We start from the raw sequence: 26,415 nt of genomic DNA on the forward strand, positions 1-26,415 counted from the left end.
CATAAAATAATACCATGTATGGCAACCATGAAGCCATGTATGGCAACCATGAAGCCATGTATTGCAATATTTCACTGAAGATATTTATGACTCAGCCACTCTACTTTGTTTGGTCTGATCTGTCGTTGGGAAATTGTTTCAAGCAGCAGGAAAGCATCTGTTTCCTCTAACAATTCGAACTTTATTATTTCATTGTATTTACAGAGGGCACAGGGTCTGTTCTTTGGTCAGTCTTTGGGACAACATCCTACATCTCCCCTGAGGGACCTGGTGGTGTACCAGTGGTGATCAGGGATTATGACCTCACATTTCCTTTTCCTAATATAAATAACCAATCACATCACACAGTGATTGAATGACAGTATAGTACATGGAAAGCACAGTGTAATAACACTGGAAGATTACAATTGAACAGTACTGGATGGATCCTGTTGAGCTGGGAGGTTTGCAGACTGGAGTTAGTACAGGGAGAAATAAACAGATCTGCCTGCTGTGAAGGACCCAGAAGTCCAGGAGACACCGTGTGTGCGTGATAACGGATGTGAGTGTGTGACTACATATGAGCTCTTAGGGTGCGTCAGAGAAGGTTGTCTGTGACGGCGCTGACTCAACCTGATACAGATCTGTGTGTGTGTGTGTGTTTTAGATGTGTGGTTGTGTGCTTGGCCTTGCAGTGCCTGGTTTCTCTCTCCAGGTCCATAGTTCTGACTCCCACTCAGAGTGGAAACAGAATCACATTTTTCATGTAGAGTAATCTTAGGGTTCCTCTAGTAATTACCCTCTCCCACCAGGAATCTAGAGCTACACAGGCTGTCACACTAACACTACGCACCCAGACGTTAGTAAGGAAGTAGAACTGATGACATTTTGTATTTAACTAAAAACATTTTGGGAAAAAAGAGCCCTCCTGCATTTTAAAGAGAGTAGTATTGTTACAATTAGGCAGCTGCTAGGCTTCAAGCCCTTAGTGGAGGGGATGACAACAACAAACAAGACCATATGCTATTCGTTCACAGATCATTGTTTGTATGAAAAAGGCATTCCGAACATTTTGTTTCTGCACTTTGAGTTGCGTCCAACAACAGTCTGTAGAGCAACTTTGGTCTCTTCATTGTTTGCAAAAGACATTTTTAGCAATACATAAAACTGTCTTTCAGTCTCAGCCAAATCACACATAAGAGGATTTTATTTAATGACCTGAAATAGGCCTAAGGGTAGAACAAAATATTTTGGACTTTTTAAGTTTGTAATGTGTTGGATAGATAGAGTTGGGAATTCTAGTAAAAATAACTGGTGATAGTTTTTTTAACCTCTTATTTAAAACATGGCATTTTTTTTTTTTTTTGAAAAATGTATTTATTGAGTTTTAATTTTTTTGGCAAAAGAAAAGAAAAAAACACAAAAAACAGACTTAATAGAATAAAATAAAATAGTACAATGTAAAGTATAAATAACAATACATATATAAAAATAAAATACATATACGCATACATGGATACCGACATATTACATTATGAGAAAAAGTATGTAAATGTACGCATACACATACACCCATATATAAATGCTTAGATAAATAATAAGTTAACAGAAATATTAAATTTTAAAAAGGATATTCAAATGAAAATAAAGAAGAAAAAACAAAAAAAAAAAGTAGGTACATTATAATGCATTTATTATCCTCTGCGGGTACTACATAACCTCAAAAGCAGAAGTTGTACTTATCCCTCCTCCACTTCATCGAGCATCTGAGAGAGATCATTGTCCCTGATGTAGTTAATGAATGGGCCCCATATTACTTTAAACTTCTCTTGTTTGTCCCTGAGTGTATAAGTAATTTTTTCTAGAGGCAGACATAATGACATTTCTTTGAGCCATTGTCTAATACTTGGTCTCCCATTGCTTTTCCATGTTAATGCAATTTTAAAAAACATGGCATTTGTAGTTATGATTATAGACTTATGTTCTGAGACGTAATGTGAAGTTGATCTTCTGGGAAGCTGAAGATGAAAATCTGCTTGGAACATTCTGCTGTCTGGTGATTTATTTAATCTAAGACACTCTTAGTGAGGTCAGCTATGGTCCACATACAGAGATGGCAAAAGTACACACATCCTTCACTCAAGTGGAAATACAGATACTCAGGTGAAAAAAGACTTGAAAAGAAAAGTTACATTTGTTTTGCGTGATGGCCAGGAAATGTAAAAACAGTGTAACAACACAATAACAGTGTAGCAACAATGTAACAGTAACAACAGTCAAATCAAATCAACATTTATTTGTATAGCCCTTTTTACACGCAAGCATGTCACAGAGGGCTTCACATACGCCCATAGAACTGCCCCTCAACCAACCTAAACCCTCAAGAAAGACAAGGAAAAACTCACTGCAGTGAGGGTTAGAGACTAACAGTGTAACAGTAACAACAAAACAACAGTAAGTAAAGTAAGACTTTATTTATATAGCACTTTTTATACAACAATTGCTGCTCAAAGTGCTTACATAAAATTAACAAAAACAATAATACAAGTGTTGATCTAAAACATATAACAAACTAGGGTCTCTCGAATACATCTTAGATCCGAGCTGCCACTTGCAGTTTCTAATAGACAAACGTGACAAGGGGTTAGACAGGACAGAAAGAACATTTCAGCATAGCATGATGAGAAAGAGGAGAAAAAAAAGGCAACCCCCAGACTATGCTCCTAGAGGAGTACAGTGTGGGAACAGGCTACAGTGTACCAACACCATGATAACAGTGTAATAACATAAGTGTAATAACAGAATAATAACAGTAATAACAACATATTAAGTGTATCAACAGTGTAATTAGTATTTGTACTTCGTTACTTACCATCTTTGTTTGGTTGTTTGGTATCTCATACTTTCAACAATGTTGGGGTTAGGGTTAATGTTGGCCCCAAACGTTAAAATTAGTTATTAGATGGTCCTAGTGCTGAGGGGCACTGTACCCTGGAGTTCAGTGACTCAGCACTTGGTTACAAAGACGAAGGAACGAGGGTCTGCTTCCAATTCAGTCTCCTGAGCGTTCTAAGCTGTAGTCATAAACAACAAACAAGCCGAAAAAACTCCCAAGTCAGGAAGTGTGCGTCAAAGGAAATGATCTCTAGGTGTGGTGGCATGGATCTGCCAACAGCATCTGGGTGCTGGAGGAGAGGGGGGTGAGCTGTAATAACAAGTCTCTGTTCTAATGAGTTTCTGTTAAGTGTTTGTGTGCAGTGAAAACTATCATACGTAAAATGACATACGCTGATTGGTAATTTCATTTCATTGACCAAGCACCACCTCCAGCTGAACCTCGCCAAAACAGAACTCTTCATCATCCCGGCCAAATCCTCCATCTCCCACGATCTCTCAATCACCCTGGGATCTGCGACGGTGACCCCTTCATCCTCTGCCAGGAACCTTGGGGTGACCATGGATGATGAGCTCTCCCTCACAGCCCACATTGCTGCGGTCTCCCGGTCGTGTAGATCACCCTCTACAACATCCGGAGATATCTGTATGAGCATTCCACCCAGCTGCTAGTCCAAGCACTTGTCCTCTCTAAGTTGGACTGCTAGCAACTGTCGCTATTGTGCTGTAAAGATTTTGTTGTGGCTATGCAACATGCTTCATTAGGCCTACTTCTTTTTGCAAACCATTCCTCATTTAGAGCCACTGTTTCAGACACAGACAGCCGTAGGATGTAATGTAGAATTGGAAGGGGAATATTTCATCCAAACAGAGCACACACAGAGCAAGATATCTCTTGTAATCAGTTCACAATTAGGGCATTTCAGTTCCTCTCATCTGTACTGTCCCCATTGGTTTTGTTTGATCTATTCACCAGTTGAGAAATGTAAACCCTCCATATGTGTGTCTAGTGTCCCTGTGCTAGGCTGAGGTCTGTATTCATGTGAGTGGGGGAACTTGATAGTGTACTTCTCAGACAAAAGGGACTTCCTTATTTGTTTGATGTAAAATATAATCTTCTCATTGACTAAACACAAATATACAAATTACAACTGCAATCTATTTAATAACATTCATCTTTACTTCAGTAAAAGTTTTCATAGGGGATTCTGGGAGGTTGTTAAATTGCTAGACACAGCATAGTATAACTAATTTACAGAGAAAGGGGATATTAAGGCCTCGAAATGTTCTAAACTACAGATTTAGCTGTCCATATCTCGGTGCTTTCCTCCATAGGTAGCTGCCCCTCAGTGACGAGGATTCTGGGTTCAAGTTTGTCCTTGGTAACAGGAAAGGAACATGAGAAACCAAGAGGTCAAAGATGACCATCCGCTCAGGTTATTTATGTCCCCTGCTCTTTCCTCTACCAGGCAGGGCGGTGACTGTTCTGGTTACAGCCAACTTGTTTATTCCAAAGGAAAGATCGCATTCCTGTTTCCCCCCATTCTCTTCTCTGCCTCTCTCTCTCTCTCTCTACTTACTGCAGTTGAGTTCACAGACAACACAAAACGCTGGTCAACAAACATGTGTCTCATGCAGAACACGTGATCAGGGGGAAGCTATGGACAGGGACCACTGGTTGATACTACATTAACATCCATGTTGAGTGAAGTTAAATAACATAGTTCTCTGACCTCCTTAGATATATAGCCTAACTTGCAAATAGTGTTTGTTAGCTTTGGATACTCTGTTCAACAATTAGTTATTTTCTTAGAATTGAAATCTGAATCAATCATACTACTGGAACAACACTGTTTCTCATTTGGGGAAGGTAAAGGGACACTACTGGTGACAGATGTTGACATGGCCTACAAAAGATAACACAATGGTCATTTTGGCTGCACGTGACATGTGCATACCATACACACAGCTGCTTGTCATCATTCAGATCGGAGGTATCCTGGAGATGTCACACACACACGCACACACACACGCACGCACTCACACACAGGCAGATGACACCAGTGGTTGGACCCTACTGGCCTGGAACATCTGGAATACAAAGATTTATGAGGGGATAAAATGCTCCAGAAAAATACTGGCACAATGCTTTGATAAAAAGCATTGTATGCTTGTTCTCTGAATACAACAAAATAAAATCTTAAATTATATTTAACTGAGTGTAGGTTCAGTTTACCAAGCACACTAGATGACCTATCCTGTTGTCACTCACCCACTAGCAAAGCTATGACACATACAAATGCACTAACTAAACCATCTTACTACTAGAACCAGCATCCAGGTCTGGGCTGGGCCCGCAGCGGGCCAGGAGGAGTCAGCAGGCCCTCCCCAGGGGGCACGTCCCAAGGCCTGGCTGCTGGCGTCTGCATTCCTGCCTGGAGGCTCAGTCTCATTGCTAGGGGGTAGACCCGGAAGCCAAGTCACAGCCAAATACTTCTACATAAAAGCATAATTAAAAAAAATAATAATCATGAAATTAACATGGCAGTGAACTTGGGGAGAGATGGGTAACTTCCCAGAAGCCCAGTTAGACAGCAGTAATGTGGGTAACGACCCTGGAGGTGTGACCTGTTGACACTGTGGTGGCTGGAGCCTTTTCAGACGGATAAGCCCTACATCTCATTTCTCTCTCCAACACCAGATGGGGGATTTACTGCATGTAGGTGAGAGGTTCAAACAATTTGACAGCTTTTTAAGGTAGTATTAATCAATACTTACTTTCAACATAAACACAGATCGAAATACACCCCTCACAGGAAACCTAATTATTAACGTTTTGGGACTACGAGTCGATCCGGTGGTCCAGAAGCTGGTTTGACCTCAGGTCTGACCCCTGGAGGAATCCCCTCTAGGGTCAGATCCCCTCCAGGGTCAGATCCCCTCCAGGGTCAGATCCCCTCCAGGGTCAGATCCCCTCCAGGGTGAGCTCAGAGGTGGCTGTGGTGACTGGCTGTATTCATTACTCCTAACAAGATTCAGCAGTGAAAGTTATTTTCCTCTTTCACATTTTTTTATAGCCACTCTCAGTTCTCAATTTTTAGCAACAGGTTTATCAAATGTTCTTACCAATTTCAGTTGGGACTTTTTTTTTTACAGTAAAATTGTAAAACCAAAGACCATGTTGTTTAGCCCTTTAGTGAGAGGGAGGTAATCACGCTACATGTTCCCCAGTGTTCAATGGAAACCTGCTACTGTAGGAGGGGCTGTATGTTCCCAAACCACAGTCTCCCATTACATCACTTCCTTCTCCAAGCACGCTAATATAAAAACTGAAAACCAGAGCCATTTAAACAAGGCCTTCCGACATGCTTATATACCATTCCTGTTTCCCTTATTTAACCTGTAGTGTAAACAAAGCCTCAAGACATGCTTAGATGGCCGTTTCAAATGACGTTGTGTCCTTGGGCAAGGCATTTCACCCTACTTGCCTCGGGGGAATGTCCCTGTACTTACTGTAAAGGCCGAATTATACTACTCCGACTCTGTTATGGACAGACAAACGGAGACGGAAGGATTAGCTGAATTTATAGTACTTCGAAGGCTGTGGGTGCTGAAAACAATTCACTGCCAAAAAAGTAGGTGGAGCAACATTTTTGAAGCCTGCCACATGACGTCTTTGTGTGTGGAACCAATTGCAGACCAATCACAGCCAATGTGTATCCGTAAAATGATGGACTAGCGGACGCATAGTCAGGAAAATCAGGAGGTGCACGTAGATCTCTGCGAGGGGCTTGGAGAGAGCGTTCCAGGGTGAGAGGGGGGTAACTACAGGGAGCTGGCAGGGTGAGAGCTGAAAGTGATCGGCCGCTCTCCCTGAGCTCATGGTCGTCCACTGGGAACAGTCCTGGGAAGTCCCAGGAAGATGTGAATGAGGGGAGATTCACAGAAGCACAGCAAGCTAGCCAGATAACACACCCTAAAGCCTTGTGCTTTGTATGGGTTAAGAGCTTTCGCACAATGCAAAGGCTCTTTTCATTCCTGATGACACAGCAGTTATCTGATGTGGTCAAAACAAACGAGCCTACCTAACCCACTCTGGGCTCAAGGGCCTGGTACATTACTTAACTTCCAGAAATACATTAAGCTCAGGCTGTCTACTCTTGCACACAGGCCCAACAACAGTCCTGTAGTGGTTTCATTTTCACTTCATTTAACAAACATCCGATTTCAGGATTGAATCCTGACAGAGATGAACATTTCCCTATGGAAACACAAAGTATTTAGTTTTGTATAAAAGTTTTATACAGTTAAAATTCTAAAAGTCACAAAAAGAGAGACGACAGAACAGAAAGACAGTTGAAGATAAACTGAAGACAGTTGCCTCAGAAACACAGTTATGTCCCTACAGCACAAACCTGCCAAGGTTACTCAGGCTTATTCACACTACATACTTTATACACACGTCTTGCGTCAAATCAAGAATCAATGCACTATATGTGCCCATCCTGGAAAGATACAAGACTTACCAAATTAGCTTGAATCAGTAACTGAAACTGAAAAACGTTCTATATATGAAAACAAACTTTACATTAAAAATATTTTAGAAACTGATCAAACCAAATTAATATTATTATGCTTTCATTTGAAATCAGCATACATTGGAGCAAGTTCCTAATCATGTTGTACTTAACTGTGAAAGTAAGTAGATTGTGATTTTTATATATTTAGACCCATCCATATAGCTTTGCTATAAAAGTGGTAGAGAATTTAGTATACAAATCAATAACTGTCATAGCAATAGATCAGGCGTTTTTAAAAGGACTGTTTTACTAAAACTGTACTTTGTGCCTACAAAATGTCCTTCTGAAAGTGAAGAAAAAATGAAATAATGCTGAATGTCTTCTTCCAGTCCAGCTCAGTTCATCAGACAGAAGTTCAAAGCTTTGCTGAGCTTCACTTTGGTCACCATTTCCCTTTTTGACTAGTATGCGCATGTTTCTTCTGTTGTCAAAGCCTTCATTTCTACTTACATTTCAAATGTCCACCTGTTCTGATGCCATGTCGACACTGATGCAGGGTTCCTCCAGGACCAGCATCACACTGTCCTGTATACATACAGAAGAACTAACTGATGATGAGGAAGTGTCCGCTTGAAGTACAGTTGGGTTCATCTGACGACCCTAACATCCAGTCAGACATTATGATGATAGTGGACAGGTTTCCTACAGTAGACCTCTATTACAACCCTGTCTGTTCCTATGACTGTGTCTTCACCAACACAGGGGAACGTGAGTATTGTTTCTTGGGAGGGCAGGGTCACTGGGGGGAGGGAGGTGAGGCAGGGTCACTGGGGGGGGGGGGGGGGGGTGAGGCGGGGTCACTGGGGGGAGGGAGGTGAGGCAGGGTCACTGGGGGGGGGGGGGGGGAGGTGAGGCGGGGTCACTGGGGGGGGGGGGGTGAGGCGGGGTCACTGGGGGGGAGGTGAGGCGGGGTCACTGGGGGGGGGGAGGAGGTGAGGCGGGGTCACTGGGGGGGGAGGTGAGGCGGGGTCACTGGGGGGGGGGGGGGAGGTGAGGCGGGGTCACTGGGGGGGGAGGTGAGGCGGGGTCACTGGGGGGGGGGGAGGAGGTGAGGCGGGGTCACTGGGGGGGAGGTGAGGCGGGGTCACTGGGGGGGGGGAGGAGGTGAGGCGGGGTCACTGGGGGGGAGGTGAGGCGGGGTCACTGGGGGGGGAGTGGTCACTGGGACTGGTCGGCCACACCCTCCTGGTTGGGGCTGACGGCCGCGGCCTCCTCCACGCTGCTGTCCACCTCCATGCTGTCCTCTTCCAGACGCTGGCTGGTGTAGTCAGAGATCTGGAGGAAGCCACTGGGCTCCACCACCACATTGGACTGGCTGGAGTCTGGCATGATGGAGAACTGGGGAATCACCTGCGGGAGACGACAGCTGTTACTCTGCTGTTACACAGCAGGGAGGGTGTTCATGTAACACAAGGAAGGTTTCAGGCAGCCCTATTAGTTATTACTCGTCATGTATTAAAAATACCTCTATCACGTCCAGGGTGTCTCTGCTCTTAGGGATGTCACTGCTCTGGAGGCGGGACAGCTGTGGAGGTCTGGAGGGGGGCAGGGAGCTGCTGATCAGGGGGCTGGAGCCTTCCTCGGGCCCCCCGGCCAGGGCCCCTCCGTAGGGGCTGCAGTCGCTGGAGGAGTCCACCAGCATGGGCTCTGCACTGGGGTCAATCTCTGCCTCCATCATGGAGATCTTCAGGATGTCTGACGGCTTGGCCTCCGGCCTCCGCGCCTCAGCGCTGCAAACAGGAGCCGTCTGGAGGCCAAACGTGATCTTAGTCACACTGGCACCCTGCGTGATGATAGGAGGCTGGAGGGAGAGAGAGAGAGATGGGGACAGAGAGAGACAGAGAGAGGCAGAGAGACAGAGAGACAGAGAGAGAGAGAGAGAGAGAGAGAGAAGGAAAAGATGGATGTTAGGAACAAGTTCAAGGTTTTTGGGGGTAGTTCCAAAAAACAAATCTCTAATTCAAAGAAGGGAATGTTTTTCCAAAACCAATTTACCAATCTGGTGATGTTGGACAAAAAACATTATAGAATTGAGTTGATCAATGTAAAATAGAACATGACTCTATTTGATACATACAGAACTTATGAGCAGTGTTCATGCAGTCTAACTGTGAGACAACCCAACAGGTCAGTGCTAAGGCAGATGTCCAATGTGTTTCCAGGTGTTTCCAGGTGTGCTCGTGTATCTCTTCTGTGGCGTCACAGGGAGCACTCACCTGACAGGAGAGAGGCAGCTTGTCAGAGGCCACAGGGTGGTGCGCCTGCAGGGGTGGGGGCTGGGACAGCTGGGTGTGGAGGGGCCTGTGGTGAGAGGTGGGGGCCTGCTGTAGCCTGGGGAGCTGGGGGGTTACCAGGGGCTTGGAGGGGGCAGAGGGGCAGGGGGCCTGGGGGGTTACCAGGGGCTTGGAGGGGGCAGAGGGGCAGGGGGCCTGGGGGGTTACCAGGGGCTTGGAGGGGGCAGAGGGGCAGGGGGCCTGGGGGGTTACCAGGGGCTTGGAGGGGGCAGTGGACTGGGGAGTTACCAGGGGCTTGGAAGGGGCAGGGGGGACGGGGGCCTGTGGGGGCACCAGTGGCTTGGAGGGGGCAGAGGCCTGGGGGGTTACCAGGGGCTTGGAGGGGGCAGAGGCTTGGGGGGTTACCAGGGGCTTGGAGGGGGCAGAGGCTTGGGGGGTTACCAGGGGCTTGGAGGGGGCAGGCACCTGGGGGGTTAGCAGAGGCTTGGAGGGGGCAGGGGCCTGAGGAGTTACCAGGAGCTTGGAGGGGGCCGTGGGGGCCTGGGACACCCCCGGTGCCAACACAGATGACTTCTCCCTCAGGCTCAGCCCCAGAGGGAGGGGGCTGGGTAGGGGGGGCTCCTGGAGCAGGGGGGGGCTCTTACCCAGAGAGGGGGAGGTGGAGGAGGGGGAGGGCTGGGGCCTGCTCTGGGATGGGGGGGCTGGGATCTGGGTGGAGTGTGGGGTGTGTCTGCTGGCGTCTGGCTGGGTTCTGCTGGAGGGGAGCCCCTGCAGGGCTGGGCTGGACCGGTAGAAGAGACCTGTCTGGGGGTCCAGGGTGTCTCCCTCCAGCTCGCCCTCCTCCTGGGAGATCTCCGCATGCTTCAACACCTGAAAGGGAGCACACTTTATTTACGTGTCACATTTTTACACAATCGAAAAAAGAAAAGAAAGTATGTATATGTGAGTACAATCTCACTACACAATACCTGTCATGAGGACCTAAATAACCCAAACTATGAATAAACACAGTAGGGGTGGGAATCTTTTGGTACCTCACGATTTGGTAAAAAATCGATTCATGATTTTTTTTATTCATATTGGCCAATAATGATGAATGCACTTGATAAGGTCACAGCTTGTGTCTACAGACAGGAAAGGAAGCATCATGCTACTGGAAAGGGTGGTGGTTCTGCCCCCTGCTGGCCACCAGCTGGACCAGGTGTGTTAGCCCCGACCAGCTGGACCAGGTGTGTTAGCCCATACCAGCTGGACCAGGTGTGTTAGCCCCAACCAGCTGGACCAGGTGTGTTAGCCCCGACCAGCTGGACCAGGTGGGCCAGCCCTGACCAGCTGCACCAGGTGTGTTAGCCCCGACCAGCTGGACCAGGTGTGTTAGCCCCTACCAGCTGGACCAGGTGGGCCAGCCCTGACCAGCTGGACCAGATGTGTGACGGTGATGGAGGAGGAGGGAACAGACTTGACCCCCTGCTGGTCTCCCCCACCCTGCTGCCTTGCTGGAGGACCAGGCCTGCTCACCTTGCCTGCAGGAGGAGGAGATGAAGCGTGCGTCAGAGCAGTCATGTGCTTCACAGTAGTAAAAACATCAACGTTCAAAATGAATTTACTATAACTGTGCTATTTTAACAAGTACCTGGTGACATGGCACAAAGACACACAGCATTTAGGGTTGTGTTGGAATGTGGAACACTGGGATGCACAGTTTATGGCACACACTATCAAACTGTGTGTGTCTGGGGCTTGATTATCACACAAACTGGGCACTGTATGAAGTAGAAATGCTGCCGCTGCAGTGATTAGGACCTAAGGACCTGGATTGCAGAGTAGTTTGGATGCTTAAATAAAAAAGAAATAAATACAAATGCATTTGCCACCATGTTGAGCTGCACTAAGTGATTGACCCAGGGAGCACTGCAGTATGGTGTCCCTCCACCCAGCAGCACACCACCACATCTGGTGCTTTCACTTAAGCATCTCATCCAAACTCACACAGTAAGGTGAGCTTTCACCCTATCCCTGTGTTGTTATGGGCCCTAGTGTTTGCTAATTAAAGAGGCCAGTTGTACCAGCTGTGGTGAAGTCCACGCGGGGCTCTGAGGAGGAGCAGGATGACCCTGGAGGCTCCTTCTCCTGGGCTGTGTGAACCACCATCTGACACAAGTCCACCATGTGCTGTCTTGGGTTAGCTTCATTCTTCTCCTTGACTGGACAGTAAACACACACAAATATACATTCAACTGAACACACTGAAATCATCTTGACCACATCTCAGCTGTATGAAGCACGACCAGCTTTGAAAGATAGTGTCGGAGTTGGCTAATACTCCTTGACATGTTCTGTTGCTGCTTTCTAAAGATGTTTCTGGCTACATTTAAAATCAAAACATATTGATAATTTAATCATTGATAAAATGTTTGTTTTCTACTTCCAGTGATTGATGAATATATAACTGACGCTAACTTCCCAAACACCAAGGAACTAAATTTGTTAATTAATTTAGTTAAACTAGACAATGAATAAGCAAACTGTTAGTTAAACATTAAACTGTTGGTTTCTTTAAAAACTAAATCTGGGTGATCCAGGGATATGTGAATATTTGATCTATTAACTGGTGGGGCTGGGCGGTATTCCGGTATGAACGCCATACCGCCCAGCCCTATTAACTAGTGGCATATGTCAGATTTATCGCATGAATCGCTAGGCATTGGAAAGCTGTTGCTATCAAACATTGTTTACTTGTTTTCATTTGACGCTAGATAACCTGCAGCAGTCTGCTGAAGTGGAAAACCCCTAAGTTCTTCACTGAATACACAGGCTCTCCTAATGCAAGCTGACGTCACCTGGGCTGCAGGTAACAAAAACAACAAAAGAGCAGGTGGTTTCCATTGGAGACGATGCCCACCTGTGGTCTGCTGCTCCTCCCTGCCACCTGACACTTCCTGGTACATGATAGTGGGACTGGACTCCACCAACACCTCCTGCTCAGCCCACTCCTGCCCCCTGGAGGAGATCAGGTGCACTACAGGCTGGGACTCTGAGGAAGGAGGATGACAATGATATCGTACCAATGTGCTGACTCTCACAGTGTGCTGGTGAACCCTGCGGTGCCCTACCCGGAGGACCGCTGTGGAACAAGTCCTCGGGGGGAGAACTCCCCCGGTCCTCATCCTTCAGCGCCCCCTCCTGGCCGGGGTCTGTGGAGCGGGAAGCCTGCTGCCTGGCCTCGCTCACCAGTGCCGCCTGGAACACAGGCTTGGGCTTGATCAGTACCTGCAGCACAGCCAGACCTGTCACCATGACTACTGTAGTCCAGGAGTCACCACACCATGACAACAGTAGTCCAGGAACATTGGAATTTGGTTTTTCAAGAGCTAGACTACACAGCAAAGGACCTTTTGGTCAAGACAACAATAATAACATATTATTTACAATAAGCTACTTAATAAATGGAAAATGTTGTTCATGTTGTCCAGATGTTGGGGCTGAGGGGCTGACCTGGGTCTTGCCCTGCTGGCCGTACACGATCTTGGTGGGGATGATCTTGGTGGTGGTGGAGGGCTGGGACCCGGGGCCCAGGGCTTTGGGCTGGGTCACGATCATCTTGGTGATGGGTCTGGAGGCGGTGATGATGGCCGGCTTGGCCCCCTGGAGAGTCTTCTCTCCCTGAAACAGAGAGGGCTTCTGTGCAGGTCAGACACAGAGCAAACACCAAGCTGATAGCAGATAGGAGAACTTGAGAAGCCTTGAGACGCAAGGAAGAATATACTCCTAGATAGATACCTCCTTTAAAGAACTATTTTGGAACCTGGGTCCCACTGATTTGGGATTTGGTCCAGACTAAGAACCCTTGACAAACACCCTTTAGAACATATCATAAAATATACTGACCCCAGCATTCAAGAGCGTTGTGACAACGTTCTTGCCTGGCAGGCCCTGGATGGTGGTTCCCTTGCCTGTGGTCTTCTGCACCACGATCACGTTTGGCTTGGAGGTCATAGGAATGGTGGTGATCTTAGTTGTTGTACCTGAAGAATGAAAAGGTTCAGTTTATAACAGCAGCTAACGACTCCAGAGGTACAGATCCAACCTCGCCCCAGCCCCGGCCCCAGCCCCGGCCCCAGAGACCCACCAGACACCATGCTGCTGCTGAGGATCTTGCCCCCCAGTGTGGCCAGGGACTTGGGCACCACGGTGATGATGCTGCCACTGGTGGTCTTCACGTACGTAGCTCCGCCCGGGGAGGTGGTCACGCGAGCCCCGATGGTGGGGGTCATGCTGGGCCTGGAGTAGGTGGCCTGGGAACCTGCACAGAAACACCATGTTTCAATGTAACTGAGCAGAAACACCATGTTTCAATGTAACTGAGCAGAAAGGAAAACAACTGCAGGGTAAAGTACTACCTGTGGAATGGAATACCAGCATGGTGATATGACTCTACCTGGTAGAGCAGCATGGTGATATGACTCTACCTGGTAGAGCAGCATGGTGATATGACCCTACCTGGTAGAGCAGCATGGTGATATGACCCTACCTGGTAGAGCAGCATGGTGATATGACCCTACCTGGTAGAGCAGCATGGTGATATGACCCTACCTGGTAGAGCAGCATGGTGATATGACCCTACCTGGTAGAGCAGCATGGTGATATGACCCTACCTGGTAGAGCAGCATGGTGATATGACCCTACCTGGTAGAGCAGCATGGTGATATGACCCTACCTGTGGGCTGGGAGACTAGCTTGCTGGTCATGATGGCTCCGTTGCTACTGACGACCATGATAGGGGAGGAGTTGCTGCAGGGCAGGGCTGCAGATGAGGGCTTGGGCAGGATCTTACTGGGCTGGACCTGCTGGGTGATGATCTTCACTCCTGAGGGAACACCAAAAACAGACATCAGAAAATAAATGGTTGACTCAAAACATTTGAAATCTGAAATCATGACACTTCAAGAACAGGCAAAAGCATACATAAAACATAACATTCAAAATGATCCATTGATAATTGATGATGTGACCAGAGGTAGTGTTTTCCAATACAAGGTAGTCTTTAATGAACCAGCAGGTTTGAGTTCATGCCAGCCATGCTTACCCGACTCCTGCTTGTTCTGGATGGAGGGCTTGGAGCCAGGGGCGGTGGTCTGGGCCTGGCCCAAGGTGGAGCCCCCAGCCAGGGAGGCCTGCTTGGGAAACTGGGCAAGGATCTGGGTGGGGGAGCCCATGAGGGTCTTGGGGGAGGGAAGTCTGGCTGAGGCTACCCTGACCCCAGCAGCCGAGCCACCTGGAGAACACAGAACACAGCTGTTTACACACACACAGCCACCTGGAGAACACAGAACACAGCTGTTTACACACACACAGCCACCTGGAGAACACAGAACACAGCTGTTTACACACACACAGCCACCTGGAGAACACAGAACACAGCTGTTTACACACACACAGCCACCTGGAGAACACAGAACACAGCTGTTTACACACACACAGCCACCTGGAGAACACAGAACACAGCTGTTTACACACACACAGCCACCTGGAGAACACAGAACACAGCTGTTTACACACACACAGCCACCTGGAGAACACAGAACACAGCTGTTTACACACAAACAGCCACCTGGAGAACACAGCCTCCTGTATGTACTACATTCACCACTTACCTCTATATCAGTACAATCAAACCAGACAATATTTACATACTGCAGAACTACTGTACCACAGCATTACCTCAGACGCATCTGTTTATGTTGGAGAAAAAAACACGTACCATGAGCAATGGTTGACATGACAACCGAGGGGCTAGAGGTGACCATGGTGGTCACGGCGACCGTGTTTGGGGAGGAGGAGGGGGCGGAGCTGGCTGGAATGACCACGGTCTGCTTCTGGCTGGCAGAAGTCAGCATGGAGGTGGACACCAGCTTGGATACGGCCGCGTAGTTGTGGGAGTGAGACTTGGAGAGAATGTTGGGGACAAAGTTGGAGCTTGGAGAGGTCGTCACTATGATTACCTGAAGAAACAAAAAAGAAAAAACTGAAGAAATCGCTAAAGGAATCCTAAACAACTTCCAGTACCCAACACTGTCACAACAGTCATTTATCACACTATTTGCAGGTTGTGTCCAGGCAGACAGCTGTGTGCTTCTACCTTCTGCGTGGTGGTGTTGGTGGTCTGGGTGGTAGGCTTGGTGAAGGTAATCTTCACCGGGGACATGTGTGGGGGCAGGGAGCTGGCGATACTCTGCATGATGTTGCTGATCTTGGGGGCAGCGCTCACAGGCACGCTGATGGTCTTGGAGAGGGGCGGGGTCACCCTGGCCGCCTCCTTCAGCAGCACGGGGGTGGAGCTGGACGAGTTGGTCCGCCTGCGCTTGCGAGGTTTCTCCTCCTCGTCAGAGCAGCTCACACCTGACAGCATACAGGAGACACGTTAATGACAGGTCTGAACTCCCTGACCCAGGGCCCAGACACATGAACAACAGGTTTAAATTCACTGATCTGTTGTTACACAGGGTTTACTTAAGACTCTTTCCTGGCTAAAACTACAAGGTTTCAGTTGGACCTACTCTTCACGTAGACTGTGCTGCCGCTGGGCAGCACCACCACGTTGGAGGCGGGGCTGGCCGGCCGCGAGGCCTTCACTGTTCCTCCTGCTAGGCCAGCGCCCCCTCCAGAGGTGCTGGTGGGGGTGGACGTCGTACTTGTGTAGGAGTAGCAAACAACCACTGCAACATTACAGAGTACATGTTAACCTCCACCTCCATAGGGAAAGCGTGTAGGGTTAGTGTGAAGGGTTAGGGCGTATGGTTAGGGTCAGGGAGAAGGGTTAGTTAGGGTGTTAGGGTTAGGGTGTAGAGTCAGGGTCTAGGGTCAGGGTGTAGGGTCAGGGCGTAGGGTCAGGGTTAGGGTGTTGGGTCAGGGTGTAGGGTCAGAGCGTAGGGTCAGGGTGTAGGGTCAGGGTGTAGGGTCAGGGTGTAGGGTCAGGGTTAGGGTGTATGGTGTTGGGTTAGTGAAGCTTCACCTTCTTTGTTGCCCGTTTCTGCAGGCATCAAGAGAGAGGCATTCTGATTGGCTGAGGCATTGGCCACCGCATTGGCTGTGACGGTAAACGCCGTCTGGGGGACCAATCGGGGCATGAGTGGGACAAGGCGCCGGCCCTCGATAGACCACTCAGACGAGCTGTTGGGCCCAGACATGCTGTGAAACACAGACGGGAGTTACATTTTCACACATGAAGTACTGTCAGTCTTTACCATTACACCATGTACAATGAACACGTCATGTGACCCTGCTGAGGTGAGATGCGTCAGGTTGCTCACTGATAAGCGATAGTGGTGAGGCGCTCGTCGTTCACTGCCCTCCTGACCTCCGCACGATGCCTCTCCGTTGAGATGCTGTGGATGACCACGGGAGTTCAGTTCAACTGAATAAAACTATGACATCTCAATGCAGCCCAATGTTACCAATGCAGAATGAGCAGCAACAGAAACCTGAGAACTTTGGTGAGCTCTCCGAGAAGATCCTTCTTGTCCTTAGTGAGGTCTCCTTGAGCCCTCAGAGCACTGATTACTCCAGCGTACGCCTCCAACTCTGAAAACACATTCAAGGGTTTCCAAGAGGATCGAACACAATACTTACTGATCCATACAATTCAGGGTTAACATTACAAGACAGTTGAACTCTTGTACATGAAGAAGATCAGATCGTACCCAGCTTCCTAAGGATCCTTTTACACTCGTCTCTGCCCAGGTCCACCAGTGTGGGCCAAAGCACAGGCATGCTGCAGGCCAGCATGGGCTTGTCCTGCTGGATCATCAACACTGATGAGAGAAGGAGGAATCTGCATGACCAAAATGTGGTACTACTTGCATCAGTTTAACATACAAAACTTTACATGGGCTTGCAAGTAATAGTGTCCTCTCTTTTGATAGATAACATTTTGTTTGTGATCAAGATACTGTTTAACTGCATGTTATGTCCAGGCCCACATAATTGGTTTTAAGGTTAAAATAACAGTAGAAAATACTCTATTTAAATATCTTTCATTTCATAGTTTTGTTATCGTTGTAAAAAAAATTGTATGATAAAGATTACCCTGTGATTTCCTCTGATCATTTTAATTATTTAGCAAAGACTTTTCACTACCTTAATTCAGTCATTAACTAGCAGCACATCGTTTTCAAAACTAGCCGGCCAATTCATTTGTTAATGAATTCATGGCTGTTAAGGTCTATTATAACAACATTTTACTAACAGTATCAAATGGTACAACGAAACGTTTCAAATTGCGCAGACTTCAGAAAATGGGAGTGAGCTAGTTAGCTAGCTACCTACCTAACGATGGCTTGCTACCTTCTATTCAGCAGGAGATGCTAGTTTCCTCTCTCACCATACGGTAAAGAAGAGCGTGCAATTACGTTATCACAGTCCTCAACGTCTGGACGAATATTTCCTCACATATTAGCGAATCCAAAGACAGCTGGGCAAAAGCAAATACAAGAAAATATCTATTTTTTCAACACAGTCAACACTAAACCCTCCTAGACCTTCAATTCTGCCATGATTAATCGAAGCCAAAACACTTGGGCCTAAATTTAAGCTGGCGAAAGATAAGCCTGCGCATAATAAAACAAATATTATACGAATGGTATCCTGACACATCTCATATATTGAAGCTGTCATCACAACTTATGATTAATGTAATCACCTAATATAACAATGTATAGGATTTCTACATATACACCTATAAACGATTGTTACTACGGGTGGCAGTGTGTTTGTCATTCTTTGCAAGACCCCTTGACGTCACTGTTGACGTTCTTTGTACACTGGGGTCTGACTGCTGATTATTTTGCTTTGGTTACGATTGCCTTGTATCTTCGGGGACGAAATAGTCTGTTGAATTTTAACGCATACACACCTCATTCTACCTAATAAAGGGATGATTCAATGATCACTTTAACCAAATCTCATTTAAGGAGGAAAATCATTTCTACCCAGCACCAATTTGCAATATCTGCATGCATGGGGCTGCTGGGGCCTTTTCCATACAGCGAGTTTACTGAATACAACTCGCTTTAGGAAACAGGGGTTCGTAGCCAAAAAAATAAAGTGATGTTGACGCAACTGTCAGGGCCAGCTGGATGTCAAAAACAGTGGTAGTTCCTCGAAAGTAGCCTAATTGAAAACTAACAACCTGTCTATCAACTAAGCCAAAAGAGTTGAAAAGTTAGGGTTAGTTTCGAGTGAGGAAAAGGGTTCACATAGATTTACTTCCATCTACCAATAATTATTTGTGTTTCTGTGTAGGGTCTAGAATCTGATATTATGAAGTTGTATGTTGGCAGGTGTCTTGCCAAGGATGAGCGTGATGTTGTTTTCTTTTGCATTATGTTTTGATGCTTTCATGGTTTTATGTGATGCACTTTGAATTGCCTTGTTGTTGAAATGTGCTATACAAATAAATGTGCCTTGTTTGGATGTACTGAAAAGTAAATAGCCTACTTCTGTAAACATATAAACGCGTGGCTGGCTTTTAGATATTTCTCTCCAGTCAGACTCTCTCAAGTAGGCTATGTGGACAAACAAATTGACAAACAAATCCTATACTTACATCCCATATCTGCCACTTTGTATTATTATTATACTGTACTTGAAGTAAAGTGAATATCAAACCACTTTTCCTCATAATAGGCAATTGTGTCATTAGTGAAACACATTTATAGGGGTCAGAGGGTTAAGCAGTTAGGGAGTAGGGCTATTAATCAGAATGCTGTTGGTTCGATTCTCGGCCTTGCCAAATAAATTACGTTGTGTCATTGGGCAAGGCAATTCACCATACTTACCTCGGGGAAAATGTCCCTGTACTTACTGTAAGTCGCTCTGGATAAGAGCGTCTGCTAAATAACTAAATGTAATGTAATGTGTTTCCAAGCAAGAACCGTAGGCTAAGTGTTTCCAAGCAGGAAGCGTCCGGCTTCAGTTAATAGGAATCACAGAAAAAATAACCGGTTCTCAAATATCCACATTGTTGCAGTGTCTAATCTTGTCCAAAAGATAGCGCCACTATGATGTCTGAAGACTATCGGGGCCACTTTCACGATCCTAGCTGTGTCGAGCCTACCTGGTAATCGTAGGCCTAGCTCCTCCTCTTTTTTCCACCTGCATACAGGTATGTAGCGTATTTTCTCTAAGATTTACGATTTTCATTTTATGCAGGTATAATAGCTAGGGGGCCGTGAGTTAATTAGTTCATACTGAAAGGCAGAACACGAAGCATTCCGTCTGATGTAAACTTCATACTTCTGTCGTACTTAAACTAAGCCTATCGTATTGCTCGTTGAAGTGAAGGTTGGTAAACTATATATATTTTTAAGGCTATTCTTTTTTCTTACTTATCATTAAGTATTACAGCGCAATGTCTTTTCAACAACTTTGAGATACTTTTTTAATTTAGTCATTTAAAATAGCATCAATAGAAACGACTTGAGTCTAAATACTTGGGCGCTTTTGCATTTTCACGTTAGCAATTTACATGGTCGGATAAACATGAGCAACATAGCGTTTAGTCCAATTCGAGTCATACGAGTATAATCTTTGTTATAGAAATATATTTTTTCTAAAAACATAGGCTACTTTAAAAAAGAACAGATCTAACAGCTTGCGCTTAAGCATAGCGCTTAAAGGGTTATGACTAATGCTGGGGAGTGGGGACACACCACAGGATAATCGGGCCGATTTTGGCCCTTCCGACAATCATAGGTAATGTCCCGATTATCTTGATGGTTCTAATGATTATTTTATCAGATGTTCCCTTGGCGTGAGGTGTGTCAAGACTGACCACACACTGTAGGAGCAAAACGGCTAAATCTATGATTTTTTGTCCTCATATCTGTGGTCTCTCACAGTTTGAAAATCTTATAAGATTTTAAAAAATCGTTTAGTGTGTCCCCAGCAAAAGCAGTGCAGGGGGCAGCGATGGACAGTCCAGCTGGTGTATTTGTGCTGTTATGGGTGTAAATCGTAATTGTATTGTTCAATGAGCCTCCTTTGATAATCAGTCAATTATGGATTATTCAAATTGTAGGCCTACTATGGTTTCTTATAAACCGTATCTTAGATACATTAGCCTAAATAACAATGGTTGTTTTCTTATCCATGTTTTCTCATAGGCCTACCCGTTAAATCCACATTTTCATAACCTGAATATTTTAGATAACTTTTTTCATTTCCATAAAACATTTTTGTTGCATCCTTTTGGAAACATTTAGCCTACAGTATTGACTGTTTTGATAAGTCGTCCAACATTTACATTTAATCATTTAGCAGACGCTTTTATCCAAAGCGACTTCCAAGAGAGAGCTTTACAAAAGTGCCCAGGTCAATGATCATAACAACGAGGTAGCCTCAAAAACATTGCGGGTAACCAAAACATGAAGCAAACATCGTGAAAAGCAAATAAGTGACAATGGGTAGAAACATGAGAGCATGTAGTTAAACAAGTTACAATTAATCAACATGAACCTCAAAAGTGCAAGAGTGTACCTGTAGGAAAGCAAGCAACAGTAATATCATTTAAAGTGAGTACAAGAAGTTCAATCAGTTACAACCAATGTTGGGGGAAGTTACTCAAAAAAAGTTCAATATTAGTGATTCCTTATGATTGTTCAGTAAGAGTAGTGTGTTTAAGTTAAATTATTACTTTCTGTACAAAGTAATATTATTACTTATTATATTACTTTTACTATTACTTTTATTAATAGCGAGTTTGACTTTGTAAAAATGTGCAGAAAAATAGGCTACAGATGCAAAATAGTGTTTCTTTAAAGAAGAACCTTTATTTCAAACAATCTTAAACATAAAAAAGGCTTATAAATTAAAAAATAATAGTATATTTGTGTGAATAAATTATACTATGTTAACAGCCACTTGTCGAAACGGGTCGCCATTTCTCTAAAGGTTTAAAGTGGATTTTTTTCTAGCTTCCAGCCTCGTTTCTCTGTGGACACTTTCAAGGTGTTTTTTTAAGCTAAACTAACATCAGATCCAGCAAATCTTTCTTACGTACCGTTGTACTCCCGGAACAAGTGCGTCTCGTTCCTTGTTCCAACACTATCTGACTAGTTGTTTCATTTTGCAGTTTGCCAAACAAGGTCAACATTTCCTTGTTGAGCCACAGAAGCTACAGCTTCCCCTGTGTTCCTGGTTACGATGGGTTTGGGGAACCCTGCTGAGCAGAGGAGGGTGGAGCGGGACTTCTACGAGGGCCCGCGCCACGCAGAACACATCCTGCAGGTGCTCAACTCCTACCGCAAGAGCGGAACCTTCACGGACGTGGTCCTGCAGATGGAGGAAGGGGAGTTCCCCTGCCACCGTGCCACCCTCAGCGCCTCCAGCCTCTACTTCCGCTCCATGTTCCAGGGGCAGTTTCTCGAGAGCAGCCAGGCGGTCGTACACATGCAGGGCATCACTGCCATCACCATGGAGACCCTCCTCAACTTCATGTACGAGGGGAAGGTGGCGCTGTGCGAGGAGAACGTCACAACCGTTTACCAAGCTGCAGACCTCCTGAATGTGGATGTCCTGGGGAGGGCTTGCGTTGTCTACCTGGAGGAGCTGCTTGACTGTTCCAACTGTCTGGGCATCCTGGAGTTTGCCAGGTGCTTCTCCCTGACCCAGCTGGCCAGCCAGTGCCAGACTTTGCTGTTCAGCAGCTTCGCTGAGGTGTGCAAGCAAAAGGAGTTCCTGAGCCTCGCCAAAGACCGCATGGTGGAGCTCGTTCAGCTGCCTGTGTGCCGGGAGGAGGTTGTGCTGAAGGCTGTGCTGAGGTGGGTCCAGCATGACCCCAGAGAGAGGAAGGGAGCCCTGAGAGAGCTGCTGGAGCTGGTGCATCTGCCCCTGGTGGACCCGGTCTTCCTCCTCAACACCGTGGAGGACAACGAGCTGGTGATGGACTGCCGGGAGTGCCGACGCCTGGTGCTGCAGGCCAGAAGGTTCCAGGTTCTGGGGAAGGAGGGTGACTCTGCCAGGCCCAGGCCCAGAAGGTTAGTCTGCTTCTCTAGAACTTACACAGAGCAACGGTTTCCTATCAGAAAAGAGGATTCTGCTGTGGTGAAGACTTGGTAGTGTGTTTGAACAGTGAACTGTCTGTGTTCAGGGCGCTGGGCGTAGCAGAAATGATTGTGCTGATCGGGGGCACCAACAAGAACAGTTTCCAGAGGCTGTCGTTTACAGAGAAACACAGCCCCCACACCAAGGAGTGGACGCCAGGCGCCTCCATGCCTGGTTACGCAAAGACAGAGTTTGCCACCTGTGAGCTACAGAATGACATATATATATCAGGTAATTACACAGTTACATCGCTTCGGTCTTTCTACTATAAGAGGTTTGTAAATACCTTTTAATCTGTAAGTGACAGAATATAAAGCTACATGAAGCATATTAGTGTAGCGTGTAGAACTAACGCTAATCACTCTCAAGGGAAAAAATGTGTTAAAGTGTTACTTTATAGGATATTACATTTGTCTTGTATGCTGGTGGAAATTGTACAAAGCTCCGTTTAGACCCTCCCAAAAAGAATTGGCCAAAAAAGGATTAGATGATATTTTCCGAGTTTGATGTTGTGTGTCACTGCAGGCGGTCAGCTGAACAGTTCAGACGTGTGGCGTTACATGCCCCAGCTGGACCACTGGCTCCGGGTCGCCCCCCTGGCCCAGGGCAGGCGGCTCCACGCCATGGCCCCCCTGCTGGGGAAGGTGAGTGCCTTTACCAGAGCATCCTCTGGTGCTCCATAAACACCTCAGTACTCGACACTGCACAGTCTCACAAGGAGGCACTATCTACTGTGGACCGTCTGGCCCTGTCGGTCAGTGACCAGTGTGCTTGTGTTTGTCTAACCCTAATCCTTGGCCCTGTCGGTCAGTGACCAGTGTGCTTGTGTTTGTCTAACCCTAACCCTTGCAGCTGTACGTGGTGGGAGGCATCAGCGGGATGGGGATGGGGCCGTTGTCAGGTGTGGAGGTCTACAGTAGCTATGACAACCAATGGAAGGAAGTGGCTCCGCTGCCTCTTCCTGTGAGCGGTGCGGCGGCGGCGGGCTGCAGTGGGAAGGTCTACGTCATCGGGGGCACCGTTAGCAACGGCTGCAACACCAGCGAGGTGAGGATCAGGAAGGAGACCTACTTAACACAAACATGATCTGAATGGTAAACCATTGATCATGACTTCATACACACTTCAGAGACTTTATTAATTTAATAAAAGACTTATAAGACCTAATTTATTTCCTTCCCCATATGAATTAAATACTATGGAATGGAAATCGTTCAGCCTACTGACACATGATAGTCAAGGAAATATGTTGACTACATTCCTATGTAACACAAGATCTGCATTTTTTAAACTAGGTTTTACTCATATTTCAATGAGCCTCTGTGATCATTGAAACTATACCATCCCTTGCACACATGGAATTTTCATACAGATTGTGGAATTGGGCTCATTCCACAACTAAAATCTACATTTGGAAGCTGTATTGTTTTGTAAACTGACTGGCACTTTTTGCAAGGTAATGAAATGTTGTTGTGCAAGCCACGTGCCTTTAGTGCCTAGTGTGTCTGTTGTGTGTAACAGGTGCAGTGCTACGACCCTGAGGAGGACAGCTGGGTGTTTGTTGCGTGCTGCCCATTCTCTCAGACAGGTCTGAGTGCAGCTGTGCTCAACAGCGCCATCTATGTAGCAGGAGGACTCATGGACAAAATCTACAGCTACACTCCAAAGACCAACACTTGGAGAGCAGTATCTGATGTTTCAATGAAACTGGTAGGCTGCATCAACAAAGTTACTCCAGCTAGATCCTAAAGTAATTGAAATATAATCTTTCATCTGTTGGTTATGTAATAGGGACGTGTCAGATCACATTGCAAACCTGATCCTGATCAGGAAGTTCTCTGGTATTCAGGTTCCTAAGAACCTTCCAGCTGACTCCTCTGCTGTGTGTGTGTGTGTGTGACAGGAGGGCTGTGCCCTGACAGTCTGTGAGGGGAAGGTATACATCCTCGGGGGGAGGGAGCAGCGGGCAGCTGCCTCTCACAGCATCTGGTCTTTCTGCCCCGCGAGCGGAGAGCTGAAGGAGGATCTGGCCATGCCGCGCAGCGCCAGTTACCTCGGCTGTGCCACCATCACCCAGCGGCTGCCTCAGAGCGGCCGCTCCTAGCCTGATCAGTCACCTGTTGCCATGGAATACTGTGAACACGATAAAAAAATATTTATGTGATTATACTATAGCTCAGCACAAACATACTGTTTCACTTTGTGCCTGTGTTGGTTGTAATTAAGGGTGATATTTAAGTAAGCATATATATATATAAAGTGGTTGCTCTGAAACGTTCCTGTCAGTCAGACTAGGGAATGAAAAGGATGTGAAGCTTTTCAGGCATGAGCTGATGCACACACAGGTGATACTATCAAAGCAAATGTCTTCCTGTAAATCCTGCTTCTACAGTCCCAATCCTTCCAGTGATGATGGACAAGTATGTGCTGTGACAAGGAAACAAAGCACTTCCAGTTAAGTGCGTGTGTGGATGCGGAAGCATGACCTCATGATTCACCTCAACAGAGATACACAGAAGTGCAGTATATTGATAATTTAATGTAGCAATAGTCAATATAATATTACATGAGTTGTTTCATTTGTTATTTACTGAACCATAAACTGTAAATCAAAAGAAAAAATGTAAACCAGAACAGTTATGTGTATTAGGGTGTATACATTGTTGTATTGTTTTCATAGTTATTGAAATATTGTTCTGCAAAGAACACTGGAATCATATTCTCAAGTGAAATCCTATTATCTGAACTGTATAAAGCAACACTGTGAAATCACTGAATTATTCTGTTCCTCAAACACTGATTTAAACGTAGATGTTCTAAGGGTAGCAAGTGAGTATGGTGGTATTGTAATTGTATTAATGTCTTTAAAAAATGCATCTGTTTGTGCAACTGTGAACATAATAAATAACTTTATTGCCTCTATGGAGCATTTTATAGCGCTTATTCATAAATGGGCCTTCAGAATGAATAAAATTCCTTATTACTGACACATTCAGAAAACTACTGTCCCACTACTGTTGGGATAGGCAGGTGCAGATCACCGTAGAAACCAGACACTGGTGGGATAGGCAGGTGCAGATCACCGTAGAAACCAGACACCTCTGTGTGTTAACCAGTTCTTTCTCATGATGACCTGATTAACTGAGTCCTGAACAAGTGGTGCCCCAATGACAGATGAGCAGAGTGCCATGCTGTTGGTAACCTTGGTAACCCCAACTAGAATAATGAACTACTTCATGGGAAGTTTGAAGAATGCATTGTGCCTTCAAGTTCTGAAACTGAATCTTCAGATTCAAGACTGTTCTCCTTATCTGGAAATGAATCATAACAAGCTTTTATCTCAATTGCATGGAATTCACTTCTCTGGAACTTCTGTGGAATCACGTGATGTTTACTTTAAAAAATCTCTTCCACAGAACTGTTTAGCCAAAACAAACTTTTCTTAAGAAAGTGCAGAAGGCTGCGATCCATCAGGACCAAAACCTCACGCCACAAGAACAGTTTCTTTCCATCCACTACTGGCCTCTTCAACAAGGCCAAGGACTTCCACTGACATTTAACTACTATCTATTATTTGCACCAACCATTATTATTAGTTGCACCAAACCAAAGACCACCTTATTTGC

At 46.0% G+C, this 26,415-nt stretch overlaps 2 protein-coding genes across 3 annotated transcripts; one reads left to right on the top strand and one right to left on the bottom strand.

Moving 5' to 3' along the window:
• Positions 1–8,552: 8,552 nt before the first annotated feature.
• Positions 8,553–18,317, bottom strand: emsy (EMSY transcriptional repressor, BRCA2 interacting). The gene is made up of 20 exons (XM_047043242.1): positions 18,014–18,317; positions 17,389–17,499; positions 17,170–17,269; positions 16,999–17,073; positions 16,701–16,876; positions 16,246–16,404; positions 15,828–16,087; positions 15,450–15,690; positions 14,775–14,963; positions 14,406–14,555; positions 13,818–13,991; positions 13,577–13,713; positions 13,184–13,351; positions 12,802–12,958; positions 12,591–12,722; positions 11,755–11,892; positions 11,207–11,211; positions 9,671–10,558; positions 8,920–9,255; positions 8,553–8,804 (listed from the first exon to the last, which is right to left on the bottom strand). The coding sequence occupies exons 2-20, from the start codon at positions 17,492–17,494 to the stop codon at positions 8,613–8,615; spliced, it is 3,783 nt and encodes a 1,260-aa protein (XP_046899198.1). The 5' UTR covers positions 17,495–17,499; positions 18,014–18,317; the 3' UTR covers positions 8,553–8,612.
• Positions 18,318–19,646: 1,329 nt separating this feature from the next.
• Positions 19,647–25,711, top strand: klhl35 (kelch-like family member 35). Of its 2 annotated transcripts, none has more exons than XM_047043033.1 (7): positions 19,647–19,850; positions 21,819–22,722; positions 22,836–23,020; positions 23,315–23,433; positions 23,642–23,836; positions 24,311–24,499; positions 24,693–25,711. In XM_047043033.1, the coding sequence occupies exons 2-7, from the start codon at positions 21,890–21,892 to the stop codon at positions 24,891–24,893; spliced, it is 1,722 nt and encodes a 573-aa protein (XP_046898989.1). In that variant the 5' UTR covers positions 19,647–19,850; positions 21,819–21,889; the 3' UTR covers positions 24,894–25,711. The 2 variants fall into 2 exon arrangements, with proteins under 2 accessions (XP_046898989.1, XP_046898988.1); XM_047043032.1 differs by lacking the exon at positions 19,647–19,850 and adding an exon at positions 19,886–20,029.
• Positions 25,712–26,415: the final 704 nt, after the last annotated feature.

The sequence above is a fragment of the Hypomesus transpacificus genome, chromosome 20 (genome assembly GCF_021917145.1).
Source record: "Hypomesus transpacificus isolate Combined female chromosome 20, fHypTra1, whole genome shotgun sequence".
Lineage (NCBI taxonomy): Eukaryota > Metazoa > Chordata > Actinopteri > Osmeriformes > Osmeridae > Hypomesus > Hypomesus transpacificus.

Bases quoted from the DNA above. Each gene is read 5' to 3' on its own strand.
- emsy (XM_047043242.1), bottom strand. From the start codon at position 17,494: ATGATCCAGCAGGACAAGCCCATGCTGGCCTGCAGCATGCCTGTGCTT. The intron at 16,877-16,998 runs GTGAGCAACCTG...TGTGTTTCACAG, and splicing joins CTCACCACTATCGCTTATCA to CATGTCTGGGCCCAACAGCT. The intron at 13,992-14,405 runs GTAGGGTCATAT...GTTTCTGTGCAG, and splicing joins GCTAGTCTCCCAGCCCACAG to GTTCCCAGGCCACCTACTCC.
- klhl35 (XM_047043033.1), top strand. From the start codon at position 21,890: ATGGGTTTGGGGAACCCTGCTGAGCAGAGGAGGGTGGAGCGGGACTTC. The intron at 23,434-23,641 runs GTGAGTGCCTTT...TAACCCTTGCAG, and splicing joins TGGCCCCCCTGCTGGGGAAG to CTGTACGTGGTGGGAGGCAT. The intron at 23,837-24,310 runs GTGAGGATCAGG...TGTGTGTAACAG, and splicing joins ACGGCTGCAACACCAGCGAG to GTGCAGTGCTACGACCCTGA.